This window comes from Cnephaeus nilssonii (genome assembly GCF_951640355.1).
Source record: "Cnephaeus nilssonii genome assembly, chromosome: 11".
In the NCBI taxonomy this organism is placed as follows: domain Eukaryota; kingdom Metazoa; phylum Chordata; class Mammalia; order Chiroptera; family Vespertilionidae; genus Cnephaeus; species Cnephaeus nilssonii.
This window is the reverse complement of record NC_137082.1, coordinates 9056530-9081130: the sequence shown is the minus strand read 5'-3', so window position 1 is coordinate 9081130 and position 24601 is coordinate 9056530. Positions and strand designations below refer to the sequence as shown.

Genomic DNA, 24601 nt, shown 5'->3' with positions numbered 1-24601 from the left:
TCAACCCCTGACAGCTAGTGGGGGAGAAAAGCCGGAAACCAGCCTTCACACAAACCGACGTATCATTCATGACAAGTCGGGGTAAGAGCTAGGCAGTCTGGGGACCCAGTCTCCATCCTGGGCTAAGTGAAGGTCTTTCTGAGCATGTGCTACTTTAGCCAGAGGGTGACCGGGGCAGGAATTACCTGGGCAGAGCCACGGGAGGGGCCCCCGGGCGAGGGGCAGAGCAGCTGCAAAGGCTGTGAGGGGGCCAGGAGCTAGACATTTTTCCGGAGGTTTCTTTAAAACATAAACAAATGAATAAAAGAACATCTTTTCTTCTTGGAGCATCTCAGGGGACTCGGACTTTCCCGATGTACTTTGGGGAGTGCTGGTGGAGTCAGATGAAACTCGAAACTCGGTGTGAGATTCCGACCAACCTTGGTTTCCTTCCAGCTCCTCTAGGAAATGGTGTGGGCGGTGGGACAGTTCACCCTCCTGACCTCCGGTCCTTCATCTAAAGAGGCAACACTAACTCACATTTTCCCAATCTATTGTGGGGGTTGGGGGTTATTACCAGCAATCAAATTGGTAAAGGGACATAGTTATTATTAGGAAACAATGTGGTACTTTGGTAACAGAGAAATCTGGGTTCCAATTCCAGTCTGTCACTTGCCAGGCATGTGATCTTGGTTTTGTTACTTAAATCTCTGTCCATCATTTTCCTGACCCCCAAAAAAGGGGATTTGGAAGGGTTACCTTTGGGAATTATTATAAGAATGAAACCCTGACCAGTTTGGCTCAGTGGATAGAGCGTAGGCCTGTAGACTGAAAGGTCCCAGGTTCGATTCTGGTCAAGGGCATGTACCTTAGTTGCAGGCTCGATCCCCAGTAGGGGGCGTGCAGGAGGCAGCTGATCGATGTTTCTCTCTCATCGATGTTTCTAACTCTCTATCCCTCTCCCTTCCTCTCTGTAAAAAATCAATAAAATATATTTAATTTTAAAAAAAAAAAAGAATGAAAAGAGCAGCAGTCAAGCTTCAGCAAAGGGTAGGCACCCAATGAATGACACATCATTGAAACGAAGGAGGCTCTCCTTAGAAAGTGGCTCTTCCTCTTAGCATGTGTCCCCATGCCAACCCCTTCCCAGGGTGGCACACCACAAACAGGGCTGCCGTGGGGCCTTGGACACATAATCACGGTGGTAAAAAAAAAAAAAAAAGTCTGCCTGTTTGTTTTCCACACTTGGAAGGCATGCAGTTCCTCCTAGACACCAGCAGCTCACAGTTAGCAGCAGTGACCCGCGCGGTGCCCACACAGTGACTCGGTGGTTGTAAGTTAGTTGTAATAAATAACACTCGGCTGCACGCTCCACTTAGGGAAGACGGGTTCCATTGTGAATCATGTTGTTGGCGGTTTGGACTTTAAGCTGTCCGGGTTGTTTATGGAGGTGTTTGCCAGTATCTAGACCTCTTTCAAACAATTTAAGTGCCCTTTGGAGTATATGAATGTGGCTCAATAAAAATGGGTGCAGGGGAATCTCTCTTCCATGGCCGGGCCCCGGAAGCAGCCGTGTGGGAGAATGGCCGCATGGCAGCCACGGCATCATGGTGGCACCGCGTGGGCGTGCTCCCTGTTCCTTGCCAGAGAGTTGTTCCGAGCCTTGCCACCCGTTTAATTTCCTTTTGAAGGGACAAAACAGCTGGGCCGTTTTTCAGTGCTTCTCGTGTTTCATTACCTAGCTTTACTGAGAAATGTGCCTTTAGAACATGCTGGTGAGTTCCATCGACAGCAGTGAATACTGGCTGGAGAAGCTGCGAAGTCACATATCTGAATGGAAATGCTGGCTCTCCCACTTGCTAACTCTCTGACCTCCATTCAAGTTCTTAACCAGTTCAAGCCTCTGTTTTCTCATCAATAAGTAGGGACAATGGGGCTATGTCTCAGCATTACTGTAGAGCGCAGAGCTATAATGAGCACTTAGTAAAGTGGTAAGTACTGTGACTGCCTCCTGCTTCCTTCTTAATAGCCACAGCAAGTGCTTGAGATGCTATTTTACCCTTCTTTTATTTATAAAAAGGAAAAGCTTACCTTAGCTTCACATCCAAATTGACAACTGATTTCTTTCCAACACTGGCTAATGTATGAACTAAAGAGCCTCTCTTCTACTTGTTTAAATTTCCAGAAAGAAAGAATAATCCATTTTCCAAGACCTGAAGATTACTTACTTCTCACACATAAGTAGAATTTTATGTATGTATTTGTTTTTATTCTACATCTTATTCCGCAGCACTTTTAAGGGACTATCTTACATGTAATGCAATAAATTCATGAAAGAAAAGAGAATCACTTTTTAAACCTACATTTTATTGAGCATATTTTGTGCCCCAGGCGCCATTTGTGGAAGTTACTACTATTGTTCTGATTTTGAAGATTTGAAAACAGGTTCAGAGGGGGTAAGTCATTTCCCCCAACATCACACAGCAAGTAGACGGCAGAGGCAAACTCTCAACAAATATGCCAAAGGGGAGTAGAGGGAATCTAAAGAGAAGTCAGAGGGTGTAGACTGGAGCCTTTGGATGAGACACAGTTGCTAAAGTCGGGCCAACAATTTGACTGTGAGCTTCCTAGTAGCGCAAGCAAAAAAGGACGCATGATCCATCCCAAGATTGAGCTTTTCCATAGGGATTTATAAACACACAAAGCTTTCCTGGTATTTAATGTCTGGCAGAAACACCTGGCATAATCTTTGTGCTATTGTAGAGTGCAAAAGAGACAATAGGAGGTTCCCATGGTAAAACCAAATATTTTTAAAAATTAAAACCATTCCTTTCTGCGTGTGTGTGTGTGTGTGTGTGTGTGTGTGTGTGTGTGTGTGTGTGTTTTATTTAGCACTGGGCTCCATCCCTTTTCAATAATTATTCAATCCATGCTTTGTCAAAGCTGCACACGGAGACGAGCTTCGTGTTGAACGCCGGCTGATGGGAGGGCGAGGAGAATGCCTCTCTCCCCTTATCACTCTCATTTAGATTGACGTCCTTCTGGTTGTAATTGGGATAACTGTTCGGCAGTTAAGACTTCATGATCCCATCATTAGTTGTCAAGAGATTTTCATAGGGCAAACCCTCAGCCATTTCTCTCATTTCTGTTTCCTAACTACTTGGGGACCCTGACGTTGAAGAGCAAGCGCTAAGGAAAACATTTTTTTCTGCCGTTGAAAACTTCTAGGCTGACACGGATGACATGGCGTGACAGCATGTGCACCATTCTCAGGAGACTGCGCGTCTTCCTGACGTTGTTGTTGTTCTCCAAGATATCACCCCGTTTCTGCCCGTTTCAGTCAACAGCCATTTTGCATGCATTTTGGTCATGGTGGTGATGAGATTGGAAACCATTTCCGTGGCTGCCCATTAAGTAGACGAAAAGAGAACTTATTTGCTGAATTATTTCCAATTCGCCCGCTCTGTTACACACCAGTTGGTGGTGAGGCTGGAGTCGGCTTAGGTGTTTGCTGTGCTCGAGACTGACCACAGGAAATCTCTCCACCAGCTTCAGAGCTGCAGGCAGTTGGCTCTGGACCATCCTGAAGCACAGAGCATGCATTGGAGACATACGGCAGATGTATCACAAGTTGTGCTTTAAGAGGAAGTTCAGAAGTTGAGATTTCCCAGTGTGTCGATTACCACCTGCATGCCATGGTACTTAAATGTTCCAAGAAGAAGATGATCAAGATCAATAATAGTATTGCCTCCTAGTCTTCAAGGATCTAATCAAGCACCACCCTTGACAAAGAATTGGTGGTCTCCTCGGTCCAGCTCTGACATCAGCAACAGTTCGCTTAGCGGTTAAGAGTAAAAGCTCCGGGATGTGAGGGCGATCTGGCTGCGACATCTGTCACCCCATTGATCACCAGGGTTGATTCGGTTGATCTGGCTGGCCAGGCGGGTGTCCCCTCCTCCCTCCCCATCCCTGTGTGTCCCTCCCGAAGCTGCACACCGGGTCCAAGAGGACGACCTTCCCCCCAAGGAGAGGACCGGTCTTCGGTCAAGGGTATACGAGCAGCTGCGCTCTCCTGCTAGAACTTCCAAACAAGCTCTCCAGAGTAAAGGCTCTGAAACCTAGAAAATGTATATTCCAATTGATTGTTGGAATATTCAGTTCCACTTACTGTCATTGCACCTTGGATAAGTCACTTCAATGATCTAAACTTCAGTTTTGTCCTCTGTAATATTGGATATCTCTTTGGGTGGTTGAAATGATTAATAGAATAGCTCATATGCGGTGGGTCTACAATTAACATTTGTGGATGTTACGGGTATATAACTTGTAAATTCTATCATTGACTCAACCTCTTTGAGGTTCACTATAAGAAAGAAAAAGCTTCTCTCACCATTCAGAAAACCGGTTTATTTTGTGACCTCCCTCTCCAAGAGCAATGAGTCTATTTTCAGTGACAGAAAAACTACAGGGAAGAAAGGAATTAAGAAGTGGAAAATATACTAGATAGCATTTTAAAATATTACCTGCCTACTCACATGAAGCCACATCTAGTGTACAAAAAGTATTCCCTACATTTAACCAACGATTTTATTCATTCTAAGGATTGGAATTCAACCTAAGTTTAAGGTTTTCTGCACACAGAGATTTCTCTTAGGAACAATTAGGAGAAACACTAATGATGAAATTCAGCAATGTAGGTAAGCCCATTTGGATTTTCAAATTGTAAAATCAATTTGGAAAAATATTACCTGTAGGTTTCTCCCAGGATTACACGGTTAAAAATCACTCGTCTCCATTTCCACTTTGCTTCCTTGTCACAGTCTTTTTTTAATGATACGTTTTCTAAATGTTCAGCATTTATATTCCACTCTCTTTATTTCAGTTTTAAGAAGTCCTAAATAAGGAGTCAGGCATCCTGACCCATCACTTAATCATCATGGGGCACATTGTTTAAACTCCCTTAGCCTCACCTCTTTATCTTCAGGCTACTGTTATTTATCCAATGTATTTCCAAAGAATGTTCTTTGAAAATTGTAAGTTGCTGCCCTGACCGGGTGGCCCCTCTCCTCTCCTCTCCTCTCCTCTCCTCTCCTCTCCTCTCCTCTCCTCCTGTACACCAAAAGATTGCAGGTTCTATTCCCCATCAGGGCACATACCTAGGTTTCAGGTTTGATCCCCAGTACAGGAGGTAGCTGATGGATGTTTCTCACATCGCTGTTTCTCTCCCCGCCCCCTCTCTCTTTCCCTTCCTCTCTCTCTGAAATCAATAAACATATCCTCAGGTGAGGATTGAAAAAAAATTTTGTTTAACATAAATTGCTTCAAAATGGCAGGATAAATCATTCTTTGGAGTTTAAAGTACCAGACAGATGGTGAAGCTCCATGGTGTCCACTTACGTTTCTTTGGACTAATTGTTCTAGTCTCTTCTCTTTTTCCTTTACATCAGGGGTCCTCAAACTTTTTAAACAAGGGGCCAGTTCACTGTCCCTCAGACCGTTGGAGAGCCGGACTATAGTTTAAAAAAAACTATGAACAAATTCCTATGCACACTGCACATATCTTATTTTGAAGTAAAAAAACAAAACGGCAAAAACACCTGCATGTGGCCCACGGGCCGTAGTTTGAGGACGCCTGCTTTACATGTTCTAAGATGGCTCTGATAGAATTAGACAAATAAGACTTCCAGGTAAATCTTTTTTTGATTCTGTTATTTCTTTAGTAATAAATACTTTTTCAAAATTTCCACATTGGAATAGATCATTTAGAATTATTGTCTTTAGGGCTTCACTCACTCAACAAATGTTTGTCGAGTACCTACTGTGTGCCAGACACTGGCTTATGTGGCCAGATACCTACTGTGATGGGAAGACACACAGTCCCCACCTCTCTTCCGAGGAAGTGACAATTCCACTACGACTTTAAGGATGAGCAGTTGCTAGCTGAGCAAAGACTGGGTGGAATGGCATTCTAGGCGGAGGGAACGGCACTGAAAAGACCCTGAGGCCTGATTCAGGAGCCGTCAGAAGGCCAGTGTTCTTGGGACATTTCAACAAGGGCAGAGACCCAGGCAAGGTCAGAGCAGTAGCAGGGCCAGAGCAGGAGGAAAGTTCTGGAAAAACAAGGGGTTTCTTTCTAAGTGCAGAATAGGTCACTGAAGGGTAAGCAGGGAGGAAATGGGGAGTGAGTGCCTCACTCTGCTGTAAGTTTTCATAACCTCACTTTGTTTGCCATACGGAACATGATGGACTGGCCACAGAGTGAAATCAGGGGCCCAATGGGAGGTTACGACAGTCACTGGGGACAATACACACAGGCTGGAACTGGGGCGCTGCGGGTGGAGACAGAAATCGAGTTTGCAGAGGAATTTTATGAGTAGGTGTTAAGGATGACCCAACTTTCTGGCCAAAACAACTGAGCGGTTTAAGGTTTCATTCCCTGTGAATAGAAACTTTGGAGGGGACAGGCTGCGGCCGGGGAACTCACATGCCCCGAATTGAAAAAGTTACCTTGTGAGATGTACACATGGAGATGTCAGGAAGCCTGTCGGATGCACAGATCTGGGACTCGCAGGCCTCAGCATGCGGATATTCCACGTTACAGAACGGCGGCTGCCTAGAAAGGGCGTGTGTCGAGCAGGGGTCCTGGCCCTTTGCAGACCAGTGTGGCCATTTGCAGACAAAGGTTCCATAATTTCCCCTTTACTATCCTGAAATAACACTCATCGATCACGTGACCAGCCTATGCACACCCTTTCAAAAAGAACCCATCGTGTGTTGTGACTGTGCAATAAGAGAGAAAGGGAAGGCTTCGGGCACAGAACTTCACTGAACAGGACTTCTCACACTGACCGTGCCAGGCACCACCGGGGCACCCGCTCCCATGCAGATGCTGAGTCAGCAGGGCGAGTGGCCCGCACTCAGGGGCGAGGTCCTGGGAGGAATAATGAGGGAGTCCGACGTGTGCTCCTGTGTGCGGATTCCCCGGGAACCTGTGGGCGACACCCACAGATCATTTGGGGGCTGTGGAATGGGCATCTCATATATCACCAGCAGCCATGGCACAGGCAGCTGGGTTTTCTAAAAGGACAAGTAACTCCCACTGAAATCCCAAACCAAACACAGTTTCTCTTGGTTGGCAAGGTAGCTTTATTTCGGGAAAATGCAGTGTGTGTGCAATTGTGCATAAATGACTTTGGGTTTGTATGTAAAATGGAGTTGAGTTCTAGGCTCAGATTAGAAACGTTTTCCACCTCTGTCAGCAGTTCTGAGCCTGTGATGATTTCTCCACCCCTCCTCCGCTCTCCCCCTCCACCCCCCCACCCCCCCGCCTCCTGGCTCGGACCACTGGCAATGCCCAGAGATATTTTGGCTTATCGAGCTCCAGGGTAAGGGAGATGGCTGGAATCAGTAGGTAGAGACCAGGGTGCTGCTAAAAAGCCTACAATGCACAGGACAGTCTCCCACAACAGGAATTGTATGGCCCAAGATGTCAATAGTTGAAAAACCCTGACCTGCAGAGAGATTTCCAAAAATGGCCGAGAATGAGAGACAGACCATCCTGTAAGAAAGCGTCCCACACATTGCCAGGCGGTCCCGCCCCCGGCCCCTAAGCGTTCAGTGCTGGTGGTGCCCACGGGGTAGCAGTCACAAAACACCCCGGACAAGATGCCGCTCTGAGAAGAGGGTGTGGAGTGGAGAGAGAAGAGGGTGGGGGCACTGAGCAAGGCCAAGGGGGACGAAGAGCCAGCCAAAATGACTTGCCAGAAGGATTAGCCATTCTAGCAGCGCCAAATTAAAGTATATATAATCCCATGCGTCTGTTGGTGGCTCTGTAATTAATACAAAATAATTACATCTTCTCGCCTGGCTCTCCCTCACAAACTCTACTTAATGAACATTGCCAACGACTTTGTAGATATGTAATTAAATTTTTTATTTATTTCTGTTGTATTTGTAGAGGAGTAGCTCAACATATTAGAAAGAAGAGGGGCAACCCCGTGCAGCAGCAAAGCGTGTCCTCCCCCGTTTGCAAGGCAACCCAGGTCTCTGCTTTCTCTCTCTGAACCCACTCCACATGATTCCTTCTGAAAAGCAAGAAATAAGAAGACTAGTTCTCAGTCTCCTTTCCTGGGTTTCCTAGTTCTAATTTTATGCCAGGGTTTCCTCTTTAGACCTAAAGAAAAATAGGTTTTTCTTCTTTTAAAATAAGGAACAATAAGAAAGGGTATATTGTCCCAACATATATAATTCAGGTCCAAAATTCAGGTGTCCTGTGTACCATTCTCCTCTGGTACAGGAGCACTGACCTTCCAGAAGAATCTACCACTTCGATTACGTGGTGGGATACGAGGAGGTCTCTCAGATGGAAATAATGCCATAGCCAGGTCTGAACAGAAGACACTTGGATCTGAAATTTAACGGAGTAACTACACAGATATTCTTGGGGAAATGACTTTCCATTATTAATAATGCTAGCGTTTAATACTATAGTACACCAAACCATCACAAGCAATATAAAAAGCAGTGATTGAAGAGACAAGAAAAACCCTAGAATCCGAATACTCTTCTCCCACTTACCCGCTGGGTGACCGTGGGCTCACCCCTCTGATGCCCATGTCCTCTCTGGGAAGTGCAGGCACACTGACCTCCCGCCTTGCAGCGCTGTGAAGCTGACAGGTCAGGCTTGGGCTGGGCATGGGAAGCACAGGATAAACTTGGGAAATGTCACATGGTCACTACAACAGGACCCTTTCACACCGAGACTCAAAAAAGCCAGGAACGTGAGTCAAGGATCAGAGACTGAGATCTTCAGAACTCTCAGCTTCCTTGGTCTGCACAAGAGTTTGTCATTAAGGTGTTTTCCAGAAAATGGCACTCAGGTATATGTGTGAGCACTTAGTAGGGAAGAAAAGGGTTACCAAACCAAGCTGGGGAGCCCTGTGTTACATAAACACATGTTGTGTTTGGTCGGGTTGGGTTTTAATTGCCGGATTTCTCCGTCTTTAATATGCTAAGGTGTATTGTGATTTCCAAGAAAGGGACTATCTATATATATAAAAGCCTAAGTGACCGTTTCGACTGAACGACCAGTCACTATGATGTGCACTGACCACCAGGGGGCAGATGCTCAACGCAGGAGCTGCCCTCTGGTGGTCAGTGCACTCTCACAGTGGGAGCACCGCTCGGCCAGAAGCCAGGCTCATGGCTGGCGAGTGCAGCTGCGGGGGCAGGAGCCTCTTACAACTCCGCGGCAGCAGCAGGCGCAGAGGGCCAGGATGAGTGCAAGCAGCGCGGTGCTTGGTGCACTGCTACATCCCTCAGGGGATGTCTGACTGCTGGTTTAAGCCCAATTCTAAACCGGCAGTCAGACATCCCCCGAGGGGTCCCGGATTGCGAGAGGGCGCAGGCCAGGCTGAGGGACTCTCCTCCCCCCATGCACAAATCCATGCACTGGGCCTCTAGTCTATACTAATAAAAGCCTAGGTGGTCCTCACACCACATCGTCACAAGATGGCCACCACAAGATGGCCGCATGCAAAGCGGAGGCGGGGCCCGGCGGCCGCTCCGCACAGTGAGTCCTGGGGGTCCTATGGCTCTGCACGACATGGAGGAGGCTGGTCCTGGCGTCTCCGCCACCTTGTGTGGAGGAGGCAGGTCCCGGCCGAGGAGGCAGGTCACGGCAGGGGAGAGCAGTTGTGGGTGATCAGGCCAGCAGGGGAGGGCAGTTGGGGGTGATCAGGCTGGCAGGAGAAGGCAGTTTTGGGCAATTGGGCCAGCAGGGGAGGACATTTAAGGGAGATCAGGCTGGCAGGGGAGGGCAGGTGGGGGTGATCAGACCAGTTGGGGGCGATCAGGCTGGCAGGGGAGCAGTTAGGCGTCAATCAGGTCAGCAGGGGAGCAGTGAGGGGGTGATCAGGCTGGCAGGCAAAAGCAGTTAGGAGCAATCAGGCAGGCAGGCAAGCAGTTAGGAGCCAGCGGTCCTGGATTCTGAGAGGGATGTCGGACATCCCCCAAGGGGTCCCAGATTGGAGAGGGTGCAGGCCGGGCTGAGGGACACCCCCCTCCTGTGCATGAATTTCATGCACCAGGCCTCTAGTAATATAATAAAATTAGGATTTTCTTTCTCCTTGCTCCTCTTCCCAGAACACAAACTTTGCCCTAAGAGAAACCCAGACAGAAAAGTTTGAGTGTTGATCAGATCTTTTACAGGTTCGAGAAAGTGATCAATGAAACAAGGTTCTGTAAAACTGATTCCACATTAACATCATGGTCAAGGAGGCGAAAGTGAGGGCTTCAAACAGATCTCACATGAAACCACACCCAAGACTTCGTCCTGCTGTACAATGTAAGGCACTTTCGTTCTCTAGGGAAGATAAGCTTTGTCATTCATATCCTCTTTCCTTTCCTCCCTCCTCCAACCTTCTGATGTCATTGCAAATTCTGGCCTCTGCTTTCTTTCTCTCTTTCTTAGACCCTGTCCTTCCTCTAACTGCATAAACTTTCTCCTTCAAGGTTCCAGACCCACCATGGGTTCCAACCAAGTCAGAGGAAAGGCAGCTAGCTTTTGCCTCTGAAACGCAAACCTGGCATCAAAGGGAGTGAGGCCTTCCACTGATGGTGATCTATCACCGCCCTATGATCTAGATAGGGAGGTGCCTGAAGAGAGCATGGGGACTTCCAAAGGGGGAGGCCTAAACGTTAAGCCATCTTCGGCTTGGACAAGTCACTAACCTCTCTGAGACCTTTTTTCTATTTTTAAATTGAGATTGTTTCAAGGGTTAGTGGTATTATGTGGAAAGCACCTAGCACTTGGTAGGTATACAGTAACTGGTGGCCAGTATTGTAGTCATACTACTCCTTACCAAGGGATTGTTTATATTGCCTGTTATGATTATTTTGCACATAATTTTTCTATATGCGTCAGGTGTCATATAATCTTCAACTTGTCTTTATTCTTCTACTGGAAACATGGAAATTTCCTTTTCCCAAATATTAATTATATATAGGTCCAATGTGTTTTTTTCTCACTAAATGATCACTATCACTAAGTCAGTAATTTTCAATCTTTTTCATCTCAGGGCACACATAAACTAATTACTAAAATTCTATAGCACGGCAAAAAATATATCTGACAAAAAAATTAGTATAATTTTGATTGATGTATAAAAAATAATAGTAGTAATAATTACCTACCCATTGTGCTTCAAGTGACTTTTTTTTTAAATCAGGTGCCTTCGTGCACTGCTGGTGGGAATGCAGACTGGTGCAGCCACTGTGGAGAACAGTATGGAGTTTCCTCAAAAAACTGAAAATGGAACCCCATATGACCCAGTGGTCCCACTTCTAGTAATATATCCCAAGAAACTAGAGACACCAATTAGAAAGGATATATGCACCCCTATGTTCATAGCAGCACAATTTACCATAGCTAAGATTTGGAAACAGCCTAAGTGCCCATCAGCAGATGAGTGGATTAAAAAACTGTGGTACATCTACACAATGGAATACTACGCTGTGGTAAAGAAGAAGGAGTTCTTACCATTTGCAACAGCATGGATGGAACTGGAGAGCATTATGCTAAGTGAAATAAGCCAGTGAGCGAAAGATAAATATCACATGATCTCACTCATTTATGGAATATAATGAACAACATAAACTGATGAACAAAAACAGATCCAGAGACAGAGAAACATCGATCAGACCATCAAACCTCAGAGGGAAGGTAGGGGAGAGTGGGGTTAAGGGGGAGAGGTCAACCAAAGGACATGTATGCATTCATATAAGCCTAACCAATGGACACAGACAACAGGGGGGTGAGGGCATGAGTGGGGGGATGCAGGGGTAATGGAATAAGGACACATATGTAACACCTTAATCAATAAAGAAATTATTTAAAAAATGAAAAAAAGAAAATCAGGTGCCTATACTTATATATAAGGATTTCTGGTATCAAGAATTAACCAATTATGCAATGTGACTGATAAGATACAACTCCATTATATGTCCATTATATTTATGGTTCAAGACAAGGCATTCAAACAACTCAGTTATGGATATGTTGGCTGTTGTCATTTTTTTTATTTGACAATGTAAAGGGAAATAAGGTCAGTATTGTACATTTTAAAAATTCTGGCAGGCACACCAGTTGAAAATCACTGCACTAGATAATAAGATATAAACAAGGAACAATGCCTAGATTGGGTTGGAAATTATATGCATTTTTACAGTAATCCAAATAGCACATATCTGAAAAAAATTCACCTCACTAACCTACCATAGCAAAGCACACTTTAAGCAGCACCTCCCACCACAAAAAAAAAAAAAATGGTCCTTTTTTAAAATATGTTTTTTATTTTTCAAGTACTGTTGACATGTAATATTAGTTTTACATGCACAGCATAGTGATTAGTGTTTTACATAACCTATGAAATGATCACCACAATAAGTCTAGTACCCATCTGAAAAATGGCCCTATCTTTTGACTTGGGAATTCCACACTTGGGAATTTAAGCTTATGAAAATACAACATACTACTGTGCGTCACTGCAGGTTGCCCAGGACCAAACCAGAGAGGGTCGGACCTGCATTACCACCATTTGTCCACCATCCAGAACTGAAATGTCATTGCTGACATGTACACGTAAGGAACTGTTTGACATTTAAATTGGGTCTCAAAAGAACTGTTGGCCCAGAAAGAAACTCACTACAGACTGATTTATTTGCCTTTCAGCATAACCATTATTGCTTGTGTCATTTTCGGTTCTTATAAGTGTATTTCTAGTAGCACATGATCTCACTCATCTAGGGGAAATGATGAACAACGTAGACTGATGAACAAGAACAGACCCAGAAACAAGGAGGCATGGATCAGACTGTCGGGCCTCAGAGGGAGGGTAGGGGAGGGTGCGGATAAAGGGGAGAGATCAACCAAAGGACTTGCGTGCAGGCATATGAGCCTAACCAGTGGTTAAGGACAACAGGGGGGTGGGGGCATGCGTAGGGTGGGGTGTGGGATGGGAATGGGGGGATGAGGACAAACATGTGATACCTTAATCAATAAAGAAATTTAAAAAGAAAAAGAAAATACAACATACTGAAAGGCTTTAAACCAAAGATGTTCATCGCAGTGTTATGTATCACTGAATAAAATTGGAAGCAAATTAAATGTCCAACAATAGAGAATGGTTATAGAACCCATGTAGCTGTTTACAATGATACTTGCAAATGGAAAAATACAGAGAGAAATATTACACAGTGGGTACTTACAACTATGAAAGCCCAACAAAAATGTACAGACTGCTCTGGCCTGTGGTTAGAGTGTCGGCCCACGCACTGAAGTGTTACCAGTTGGATTCCCAGTCAAGGGCACGTTCTTGGGTTGCAGGTTCAACCCCAAGCCCCAGTGGGGGCACATGTCTCTCACACTGATGTTTCTCTCTCTCTCTCCCACTCCCCTTCCTCCCTTCCACTCTTTCTAAAATCAATGGGAAAAATAACCTCAGGTGAGGATTAAAAAAAGAAAAATGCACGGACAAAGAAAACACTAGAAGAAAATATAGCGGAATGTAACTAGGAGCCCTCTCTGGGTAGTGAGGCCATGTGAGGTTAAATATTTTATTTTTCAAAATGTTTTATAATGCAAAAGTCACACATAGTATTTTTCATTTTAAATTGTGGCTAAATGCAAATAACATCAACTTCACCATGTTGATCATTTTTAAGTGTACAGCCATCATCACCATCCGTCTCCAGAACTTTCTCATCTTATAAAACTAAAACTCTATCCCCATTACACAGCAAGTCTCCATCCCTCCAGTCCCCAGAGCTCCTGGCGGCCACCTCCTGCTTTGTGTTTCTCTGAGTTTACCGACACTAGGTACCTCAGATCATTAAAAGCATACTGTATCTGTCATTTTACAGCTGCTTTATTTCCACTTCACACAATGTCCTCGAGGTCCATCCACGTCCTAGAATGTGTCGGAACGCCCTTCCTTTCCGAAGCTGAATAATATTCCATTGGATGACTAGACCCCATCTCGTCTACCCAGTCATCTGTTGATGGGCATGTGGGTTGCTTCCACCCCTTGGCTGTTGTGAATAGTGCTGAGAACATGATGTACAAATATCTCTTCCCCGTGTTCTATTTTAATTGTTCCCCCTAAATTGGCTCTTCGCTTCCGTGTCCCATCAACTGGTTACAGCACACCCTAGACCAGACTTAAGTATGACTCTGTGCAGAACGTTAACACCAATGAACTGGTCTCGGGGGGCAGTGTGACTGCCTGGGGAGGTAACCCCTGGAGCTCGTCCTCAGAAAATAACGCACCTTTTGTCGTTGTTCTGATTCCCATTACAGGACAAATGCCTTAGTTCCGCCTCTCCGGCCTGGACCCCTCACCTGGACCCCGGGCCCTCGGTCCACCACCCCCGCTTCTGACCTTGAACTCCCGGCGCCCTGCTCTCAGAAGACGGCCCCGAAAGAACCCCCCCGGCCATTTCTCTCCGTCCGCACTAACAATTTGGTAATGAAGTATTGATTTCCACTTCTCTGCTTATGGACGATATTAGATTCTCATTGATAAACTGCAGCGGGGCCGTCTCGTCTCCACGGCCCCCTTTTCGCCGCCGTCCCGAGGAAACCGAGTGCCGCTGAAGAAAAATCACGCCCGGGAACACCGATGGGCAGGAAAGGGTGGGGGGAGTCCGAGCCTCCACAGTTCCACGTCCAAGGGGGCCGCGCAGCCCTGGCCGCCGGGAAGCCCGCCTCTCCGGGTGATGTCCGTTCCCTATTTATAACCCCCCTGGGAGCGTTTGTCTAAGCAAAGGTTTCTGTTCGGAGCAACAATTACGGTTGCACCTGGATTGCCCAGGCCTGCCCCTGCCCTGGGGAGCCGTTCATCACCGCAAAGGGGAAGAATGATTAAGTTACACCGGACTTGGAGCCAAGGAGACCTCCGCACGGTGTTCATCCTCGGGGCGAGCTGCTCCAGCCGGCAGGCTTAACCGTGTGGCTGCCGAGGACGAGCTCCCAGGCGGCGTGGGCACCTCTAGGGGGGTCGTCCTCACCGGGTCAAAAAACCCGCCTTGAGCCGCTGTCCCGGGAGGCCTGCCGTTGGGAGGATGGGGACTGGGTGCGGGGCCCGCCCTGGGAGGGAGCCAGAAGCTGCGGCCGCTGCAGGCTGGGGCGGGTCCAGCCGCAGCCTGGCCCGCAATCTCCTGGGCAGGACGGGTGTTTACGGCTCTGAGGCCAGCTCGGCTTCAGGAGCCACGGAGAGCAGGAAATAGGGTGTCCGTTTTAAATGTGTTTCTGCAACTTTTTTCATTAAAACTTTGAGGGCCCCCATTTTAATTTGTGGAATATTCCCGTTAATAATGAGATCTAATTAAGACATCCATTAAAAGCCCGTTAAAGTTAATTTAACGTAAAAATTCCAATAGAACTGTATTAGATTTTCTCCATTAAATTAACGTTATGGATTTTTAACGGATGTCTTAATTATACGTTATTATTAACAGGAATACTGTATTACACAGATTAAAATCAGGTCCTAAGTCAACTTGGAAAAGCGAAGAGCGTGTTTTAATATTAAAAGTCTTGCATACCTAGCGCACACTCTGGAAATGCAGGGGGTAGATCTGTTTGCTCGAGTTGAGCATTTTCTATACAACTGAAAGCAACCTATAATAGAGAAATCCATCATTGCATTTAAACAGTGAATTTCCTTATTCTCAAAGGACAAACAAGCCTGGATTGTGTTGCAACCTGCTACCCAGCAATAGGTGATTCTTGGCACAACACTAAGAACTAGATGATTTTGAAACAAAAGGAATATTTTTGTTGTTGCTTTAACGACCAAGGTTATCACACACCAAAAAAATCTCAACACCAACAAAATGAAACCAAATATAACCTCTTCACCATTTCTCATGGAGGCTGCCTGTTGAATTATTTTTGGAACTTTTGACATGATCCCTAAATTCAACATTGGGATTTAAAAAAAAAAAAAAACTTATTTACCTCCTAGGGAAAGTGTTGCCCTTATGCCACATATAATAGCAAATTGCTTTTTTTATGGCATGCATAACATAGATGGGAAAAAATATGGCGCTTCGGGGAAGGAGGGAAAAAGTAAATGAAGTTCCAGGAATGTCATTCTGAAGTAATGAGGCATGGACAGAAACTACACCCCTCACATCATCGGATTGAGATGGCAGTCGAAATAGCTTCATTGAGGTTTCAGCACTCATCCATCAATCAATCACCCACAAGGAAAAATCACAACAGTACAACGGGGCGGCTTTTATGGGATTTACTCATGGGCATAGGAAATAGCGGCTCAAATGTAGTTCTGACATGAAAAGCAAGGTGCTGATATTATTTTTTATGATGGGAGGATCATAAAGTGAATTGAGAACCGCGAGGTCTGTCTTTGCTTAACCTATTCAACCAGAAATGAATGGAGCTCAACTGGAAAGGCGCAGTCTTTGGATGGGTTAAGATTGAAGGGTGGACTCTACTGAGCCCTGTCCTTTGACAACGAAATTCTATTAAAGGGAAATCAGTGCATTAGCATTGAGGTTCTTGAAGCTGTGCAAAATTGCCTGCTCCGACCCAGGGGTATTCGATAAAGTTTCATAATTCAGATTCTGCCGCAACGTCCAAAAGTAAATTCTTGAGCTCTTGTTCCAACCAGGGGGGCGGGGGTGGGGGGGGAGTGAACAATGCAGTTCTCAGCTCCGTGGAAATAGTTTCCCGTCTAAGAAAAAAAATAAATCATCTGCTTCAACATATAATCTATACAGTTTTGTTAGTGCAATTTCTATGGAGGGGTGGGGTGGGAGGCGAGAGACAAAAATATTGATAAATTTGGTAAGACTCATGAATCGTCGCTTGGTAACCGTAAATGTCACCACTGAGGGACAGCTGCTAATGTTCTTAGGAAACAGATCTGGGCTCGCGCTGTGACATACACACAGCTCTGAGTATATTCCTAGAGACTCAGCCTGTCTCCATTTGGCAAGCCCTGTGAGGCTTCTAAAGCTGCTTTCTGGAGGGAAAAACTAAGTAGTATGAACTCGGGAGAATGTTTTTATCTGCTTTCATACCATTCTTTTCCTCTCCGTGAATAAATGTAGTTCTGATCAGCCGGGACTTTAGAAACCGAAAGGAAGATGGCATGCAAATTACACTCAAGAATCTCCATCCGGCCACCACCCCTGGTATCAGTGAGCTGGGGGGGGGGGGGGGGGGCTTTCCTTCCCCCTCCCTCTTTCTAGCTAAGGCCACCGACCAGCTGCAAAAGGAAGTGGCCGTTGATAAAACTATATAAATAATTAAGTTTTATGTATTTGGCCCCATTTTACAACCTGTTACAAAACACTGGGGACACAAGGCAGAACAGGAAACACAATGTATTCGGCAAATTCACCCAACAATCCTCAGTGGGCAGCTGCTGTGTGCACAGCACTGTCCTGGGTGCCACGGGTCACAACGTGAAGAAGTCACACAAGGCCCTGGGCCTCCGGGGATCTACCGCAGCTCCCAAAGATATGACACCAGACAGCTGGGGGTGGCGGGGGGGGGAGGTGGGAGCTTACATGGGGTCCAACTCCCTGTGTTATTTGTGCTTTAGTTCTGTTTTTCAAAATAATATTTCAGAATAGGGAATGCTCCTTCTGAAAAATATACCAGGAGGAAATAGCTTAAAAATAGGTCAAGGCCTAAAAGCAGAATATAATCATAGAATAAATTGGATAGCCTGGACAGTCCCCACGGAATTTCTTTAAGGTCACCAGTAGATTTCTTAAAACTCACCCCAAAATGTGCCTACTTGGTTGTTTGAGTCTTGCACAATTAATGTCACAGGCACAAGCCACTGAGCTTAGTTGAAATGGAGAAAACAAACAAATGAAATGATACATTTGGGAAGCACTTATGTAACTCTGGTCAAGCAGTGAGGAGGGGTGTGTGTGTGTGTGTGTGTGCTGTGTGTGCTGTGTGTGCGCGTGCGCGTGCGTGTGAATTTCACTGTTGTTTTCTAGGCCCACAGTAACAGTCTATGATTTTCTGAACGTTTTCACAGTAAATCCAAAGATTACGAGGCCTTCCAAGGTGCTTGCATTCTGTTACTTCTCCATCTGTCATTCCCCAGGTTATTTGTGTTCTAACCTTTTTCATCCGGTTTCATTTTTAAGCTTGTTAAATGTTTTTGCTTTTAAAGAGATTGTAATGTTATTTTCACATTATTGTCTATTCTCTGCAACAAGAATAGGAGTATGTTGATGAATGCTAAAATAATAATAATAAGAAGAAAATAAATTGGAGGCTTTAAACACACACATATACATCTGTCGTTCTAAAAACCAATACAAGTATATCTATTTGGTTCATGCATTAGGCAAAAAAATCACACCTGAACTTTTGATTTATGTCTTTTCCCCTGTAACATGTCAAAATGCTAATTTCACTTTCTCCCTCCCTCTCTGTGGCACTCTCTCAAAATATCCATGAAATACTTTGAGGCAAAGATCTAGCAGAAAGGAGAAAGAGAGACAAATTTCCATCCACCCCAGACAGAGACACATATTTTCACTGTAGGGAAGCATTAAACACTTGAAACTTGTGAATCATCTTTAGAATTTCAACCGGGGAATTTTACCTCTTCATCCAAAGTAAAAGCCACTTATCTCCTTTGGTTTCTTGTGACAGATTCAGAGGCAAACCAAGATACACAATTTCCAGGCTAGAGTCAACCTCCTTCCCATAGTTACGAACAATGGGCTAACGGGCGTGGGTGTTTCTCCAAAAATTATTCATGCGCAAGGCAGCTCAGAGCTTCAGGGAAAACTGGAAATGTTTTATGGATTAGAAGAGGACTGTTTTAAAATGCTGGGACCAGGTGGAACGCTATTTCTGCAAGAGGATCCTGGCCATTTCCTTTGGAAAAATATATTGCAAGCAAAATGGCTCTTACAAGTAATGGCACCCTGAGCTGACACCTTTCAGCACGCCAGTGATTTTACCAATAGACATCTGATTATCATTAAGGCCTTTTAAAAGGACGATCTGTTTGAGAAAGACCGATTGCATACTCACAGCCCTTTGTGCGATGTTTATTTGCTTAAAGCTGCTTTGGGAAGTACAAATAATAACTCTTTTGTGAGAACCCCCAAGAGAAGTTGAAAAATTTGAGCAAATGTATTACTAAAAAAAAAAAAAATCTACCACTCCCTTCAACCCCTCCAGAAAATAAATTTCAATGTGTTCACTGAATTATCCTGAACCTGAAACCTACATTTAGATATCAGTCCCCAAGCAAAGCTTATATTTACAGAACTTGAACAGTCATATCTCAAACGTGAAGACTTCACGCAGTAATATTTTCACTCGCTTTCTAAATGACCTATGGAACATCCAGGAATTATAAATGTGTGCGTATATTTTTTAAATACACAAAATTAAACCGGTCTGTGGAGAAAATGTATAAACTTTTCGTGCTCTGAGTTGAGATAAATACAACCGAAACATTCTGGTTTTACAATACAATATTTTGGCTTATCACACATCAGACTCTAGAATGAGCAATGCAAGTCAAAAAAAGCTTCCATACGAAACCATTTTCATTTGGCTCAGGGTTCTTAAATGTCATGATATCTCGGGATACAATATACTTTTTAGTCTCTGACATACTGGCATCTTTCTAATTTTTCTGGCTGTGATTTCAACAGCCAGGTACTGTCAGCCTGCTATCATCCAAGTCCATATCCCTTTAAAACCAACCAGGTAGTTGATCATATACACTCGCTTTAACGGTCACCCCGTTCTTACTCTGCAGAATGCTTGTAGCTTTTTAGAAAATTGGACACATCAACCATGTTTACATTGCATAATTCTAGATTTACATTAATTCCAGGGGGAGAGGGTTCTTTTTGGAAAGGCAGTGGGGAGGAGGGGGAGATAGGGCAGAGTGAGTCAGGAAAATCACATTCATTCTCTGCTCTGAAAGAAAGTGTTTATTTGCCAGCGAAGAAAGGCAAACACATTTTTATATTAGGAAAGCAGACTAGTCATTTTCCCAAAAAAAATGATGGCCACCATCCCTGTCTAATATCTCTGTGCGGACGCACTCACGTTCTAGGCCTGCATGCTGTGTATAATGCATTTGCCTGTAGACGCGGAGGGAAGCCGGGCTGTCCTTGTGTACAATGCAGCTGGGATGGCTGGGAATGTACGCCCCCGTTCATTTTTATACTGTACATATTTGTATATATTAACTATATTGCCATGTATGAACACAGATTTTGTTATATTTGCTTGTTTCTGTTTCCTACCAAACTGACCCACAATGGGGATTCTTTTGTATAGAAGAGGAAAAAAAATGCTTGTAACTTTTTCCTGATCATTCTCTTTCAATAGCTTATGAAAGAATTAGGTCTGAGTTCACAAAGGAATTCTGAGACCCACGTTTGTCTGTCTGCATGAGTCCCATCCCACTGCCAGATCGAGGGAGGAACCGGCGACTTAATTCCGAGTTTTCCCTTCAAGGCATGCTCTACCCCTTGGGAAAGCCGTGTAGATTACCCTCTTTGTATTTTATCTAATAGTGCCTGAAAATTTTTTAATGTCTTCTTAGAGGAAGAATTCATAATTGTCAAATTTGAAACATTAGCTTAATTTTGTTTTTATGACCTCGCATTTCTTCTCTTTATTTATTCGGTGGCTGTGGTAATGGGGCCCCAGGCCATTCCTGACATCGGCCTGCTCTTCTTCTGCATTAAGGATGTTTTTAAAATTACAGAGATTATTGAGCCAACAGGCTGTTTTAATCAAAACCATGTTTCACTTGTTTTTGATGATTATAAATTGTCCTTGCAATGAAAAAAAAAAAAAAAGTTTTCTGCCAGGAAAATTATACCACCCTGTGGCCAAACAGATTCATCACAGATAGGCACCCGTGCCCACTCTTCTGGGGTCTGGAACATTCTCCCCTGGCTGGCCGCACTCACCTTCACTCCCCACCGTCCTGCACGCGAGTGCTCCAGGCAGTGACTCTCAGCAAATGTCCGAAGGCTGGGCCGCACTCTCACCGCCCAAGACGAACAGCCCCGCTGGAAACAACGGCTTTCCGGCTGGAAAAAACACAGGGATTTTCAGAAAAGGTGCTCCTGCTTTTGTCCCTTGGTGCCACCATCCTGTCGTCCCTCCTAATTAGAAACAATCTGGTCTTGATGTCCCCTAGCACTTAAATCAGGTTTAAAAAAAAAAAAACCTTCAAATCAGCTCCCCTCGTTGAATAAGAATGACTTTGTTCGGGTGCATTCAAGAGGTGTGCCTGCGGATCCAGCTGCAGCGTGGAAATTGTCTCTAGAAGGAGAGATTATTTAAAATATAATTTCACCAGTGGAAATAAATTCTGATGGTGGAGATGAAGAAAACCCTTAAGTTATATCACCGAAGCCATTATTTTTTACATCGAGAGAGTTTGGGGTTGTTGTCTTTTTAGGAAAACTATTCTACTTTAGAATTGTAATTAAAACCCTCAATAATAGTATTTCTTTTAGCTATTGTGAAAAAATAACAACAACACACTCGCCACGGTTATGTGGAGCCCCTCATTTCCATCCAAAAGCTTTTTATAAGAGCATTATTTACATTTTTGAACGTGATAACTCTTTCCTTTCTGACAAAAAAAAAGAAGAAAAAAGTCTTTTCTTTCTTCCCACTCAGCAGTTACTGGAATAGACTGTCCCCATCTGAAACCTTTTTGCAGTTTGCATCGGGAAAGCCAACAGCGACACTAAGGACCTGGGTGTGTTCAATTGTGATTTTGCTGTCCCTCGTTGTAATGCTTGTGAGCCCCCTCCTGAAGCCCAGCTCCCACCATAGCACGCAGACAGGCCCCTCAGCCCCTCAGCTTCGCAAAAGCCTTCATTTCCGTCAACAACGACTTCCGCTTTGGCCAACTGAAAAAAATGAAAAGTAAAGGAGAGAAGAAGAAGAAGAAAAGAAACACAGATGCACTTAAAACATGAAAAGAATTATTTATATGATAAAAATATATTTAGATTTTCAAAGCACAAGACTGAATAGAAGTGCTCTTTTTATTCTTTCGGAAGATGTTACTGTTAAATGTCTTTCTACATCAGGCTTAATAAATCTGTAATGGCATTTGATGGATTGCTTTCTGCCTATGTGTGTTTTTTAAAGATGGCGAGAGAGGAGAGAGGCACAGGAGAGGGAACGGAGGGCATGGAGGAGGAGCGCTGGCCCCAGAGGGCCACGCGGGGAATAGGGCTGGGACCTCCACCACGCCCAGCATCCACCCTAACCTCCAGTGGATTGTTTTTAACAAATGCCAGCACCCCTGCTTGGCTTCCGGGCTGCCTCTGCACGCTCCCACATCTGGCCAGCTTGTGCCCGAGAAATTTATGATGCAATCTGAGCAGAGGCTGTGGGCAGCTGTCTCACAAATTCAAGGCTACAAGGCAGAGGGCGGACGTGATTGAGGCGGCCCGGCCTCTCCACCCCAGAGCGATGGCCCTGCCTAACACTCAGTGTCCCTCTGTTCTCCCCTCACTCCTCTAATGTGCTGGGAGAATCGGACCGTGTTTCACACACGAGCTGCCCAAGCAGACACAGATGGCCGCCCAGAAACGACTTGTCTGCTCACAGCGAGCTCACAGTGTCCGTGTCACCTGATTGCATGAGACCCACATTCATCAAATTATGGTGGCCATCGTGTCACCTGTGGGCTCCACTTCATTGCTACGGCCCCATGTCTAGGCCATAAAATATGAGAGTCCAGGCTAGAAATAGCAGGACAGGTGAGGAAAGGAGTGTGGGGGCAGCGAAGGCAGAGTGTTGGAATAAGCAGTGTGGACCAAACCAGAGTTCTTGGTTTTCATTCCTTCAGTGACTATTTATTGAGCACCTACTACATGCTAGGTCTGAGACTCACACTGATAAAGCAGGGTGATGAGGGTTCTGAGAACAAGGTCTAGAGTCAAAATCTGGGCTCTGTCATGTTATCTCTGCTCTAAGGCAAGAGGAAAGGAAGAACAGAACACTATGAGAGGCGGAGTCTAGGGACTGGAGGAGTAAGGAGAAGCCATGAAGGATTCCTGAAGGAAGGGATGTTGAAGATAAAGCTAATTTCTCAAAGGAGCATTAGAAGAACAAAAATATACAAACACACATCCCTCAGTCCAGCAACAGTTCTGTTGCTTCTCACTTCAAAATACAACTCAGATCGGTTCACTTGTCTCTCTCCTGGACTTCATGGGTGGCCTTCTCACTGGTCCGTAAGCCCTCCAACCCAAATCCACTCTCCATACAGCAGCAGGAGAGATGTTTTAGGAAAGCAAATCAGACCATGCCAACTTTGTTCCTCAAGACCAAAGGTAAGCACGCATTTTCCTTGGAAGGTCAGATGGTAAATACATTTGGCTTTGTGGGCCATCGGTCTGACACAACAGCTCAACTCTGCCATTATAGTGAAAAGCAGCTGCCATTGATATTAGTAAACAAATGGGTGTGGCTGTGTTCCAATAAAACTTTATTTACAAAAAAAAAAAAAAGCAACAAGCTGGATTTGGCACATAGGCCATAATTGGCTGACCCCTGCTCAAGATCTTCCAACACCCCAGTCTCCATTTGTCTTTGGTTGATTTCCTGTGGGCACAGGCCTGGGGATGAGGATGTGTGGGCAAGTAGTTTATGTGGGAGGTGAAGCCAAGGAACACCAATAGGGGAATGAGGAAGGGAAGGCTAACAAATGGGCTTCAAGAGCAATGATCACCATGGGCCATGGGGGCCATTCCCACTGGGAACTTGGAGACAGGGCAGAACATACCTCAGGCATCCACCAGAGAGAACTGGGGTGTTTACGCACCGCCTGTGCTCAGCTATTGGTGGAGGGCTGCTGCAGGGCATGGTGGGAGCTTTGACACCCAGGACTTTCAATCCCTGAAAAAAGTGTGAGAGGTAGGCTTCAGGGGCCAGAGAAGACCCCAAAGCAACAGACTATAGCCCAGGGGCCAAATCTAACCCCTACCTGTTTTTTGTTTTTATTTTGTTGATTAATTTTTAGAGAGAGAGAAAGAGGAATAGAGAAAGAGAGAGAAACATCAATTTGCTGTTCCACTTATCTATGCATTCATTGGTTGATTCTTATATAAGTCCTGACCGGGCAATAGAACCTGCAACCTTGGCGTATCAGGGAAACACTCTAACCAACTGAGCTACCCAGCCAAGGCCTGATTTTTTTCAATAAAGTTTTATGGAATACTAGAGGCCCAGTGCACAAAATTTGTGCACTCAAGGGGTGGCGGGGGGGCGGGGGGTCACTCAGCCCAGCCTGTGCCCTCTTCCAGTCCAGGAGTCCTCGGGGAATGTCCGACTGAAGGCTTAGACCTGCTCCCAACGTGTCAGACATCCTTAGCGCTGCCACAAAGGCAGGAGAGGCTCCTGCCACCACCACTGCGCTTGCTAGCTGTGAGCCCAGCTTCTGGCTAAGCTGCACACCCCCTGTGGGAGCACACTGACCACCAGGGGGAAGCTCCTGCATTGAGCAGGATCGGGTTGAAACTGGCTCTCTGACATCCCCTGAGGTGTCCCAGATTG

General features: G+C 45.2%; 1 protein-coding gene across 2 annotated transcripts in view; it reads left to right on the top strand.

Moving 5' to 3' along the window:
- TSHZ2 (teashirt zinc finger homeobox 2) overlaps positions 1-16634 on the top strand; it is a 437495-nt gene extending 420861 nt beyond the window's left edge. For both annotated transcript variants that reach the window (XM_079783349.1, XM_079783348.1), the window contains exon 3: positions 14336-16634. In XM_079783349.1, coding sequence (XP_079639475.1) covers positions 14336-14337 — 2 coding nt within the window. In that variant the 3' untranslated portion in view covers positions 14338-16634. The remainder of the gene's footprint in view (positions 1-14335) is intronic.
- Positions 16635-24601: the final 7967 nt, after the last annotated feature.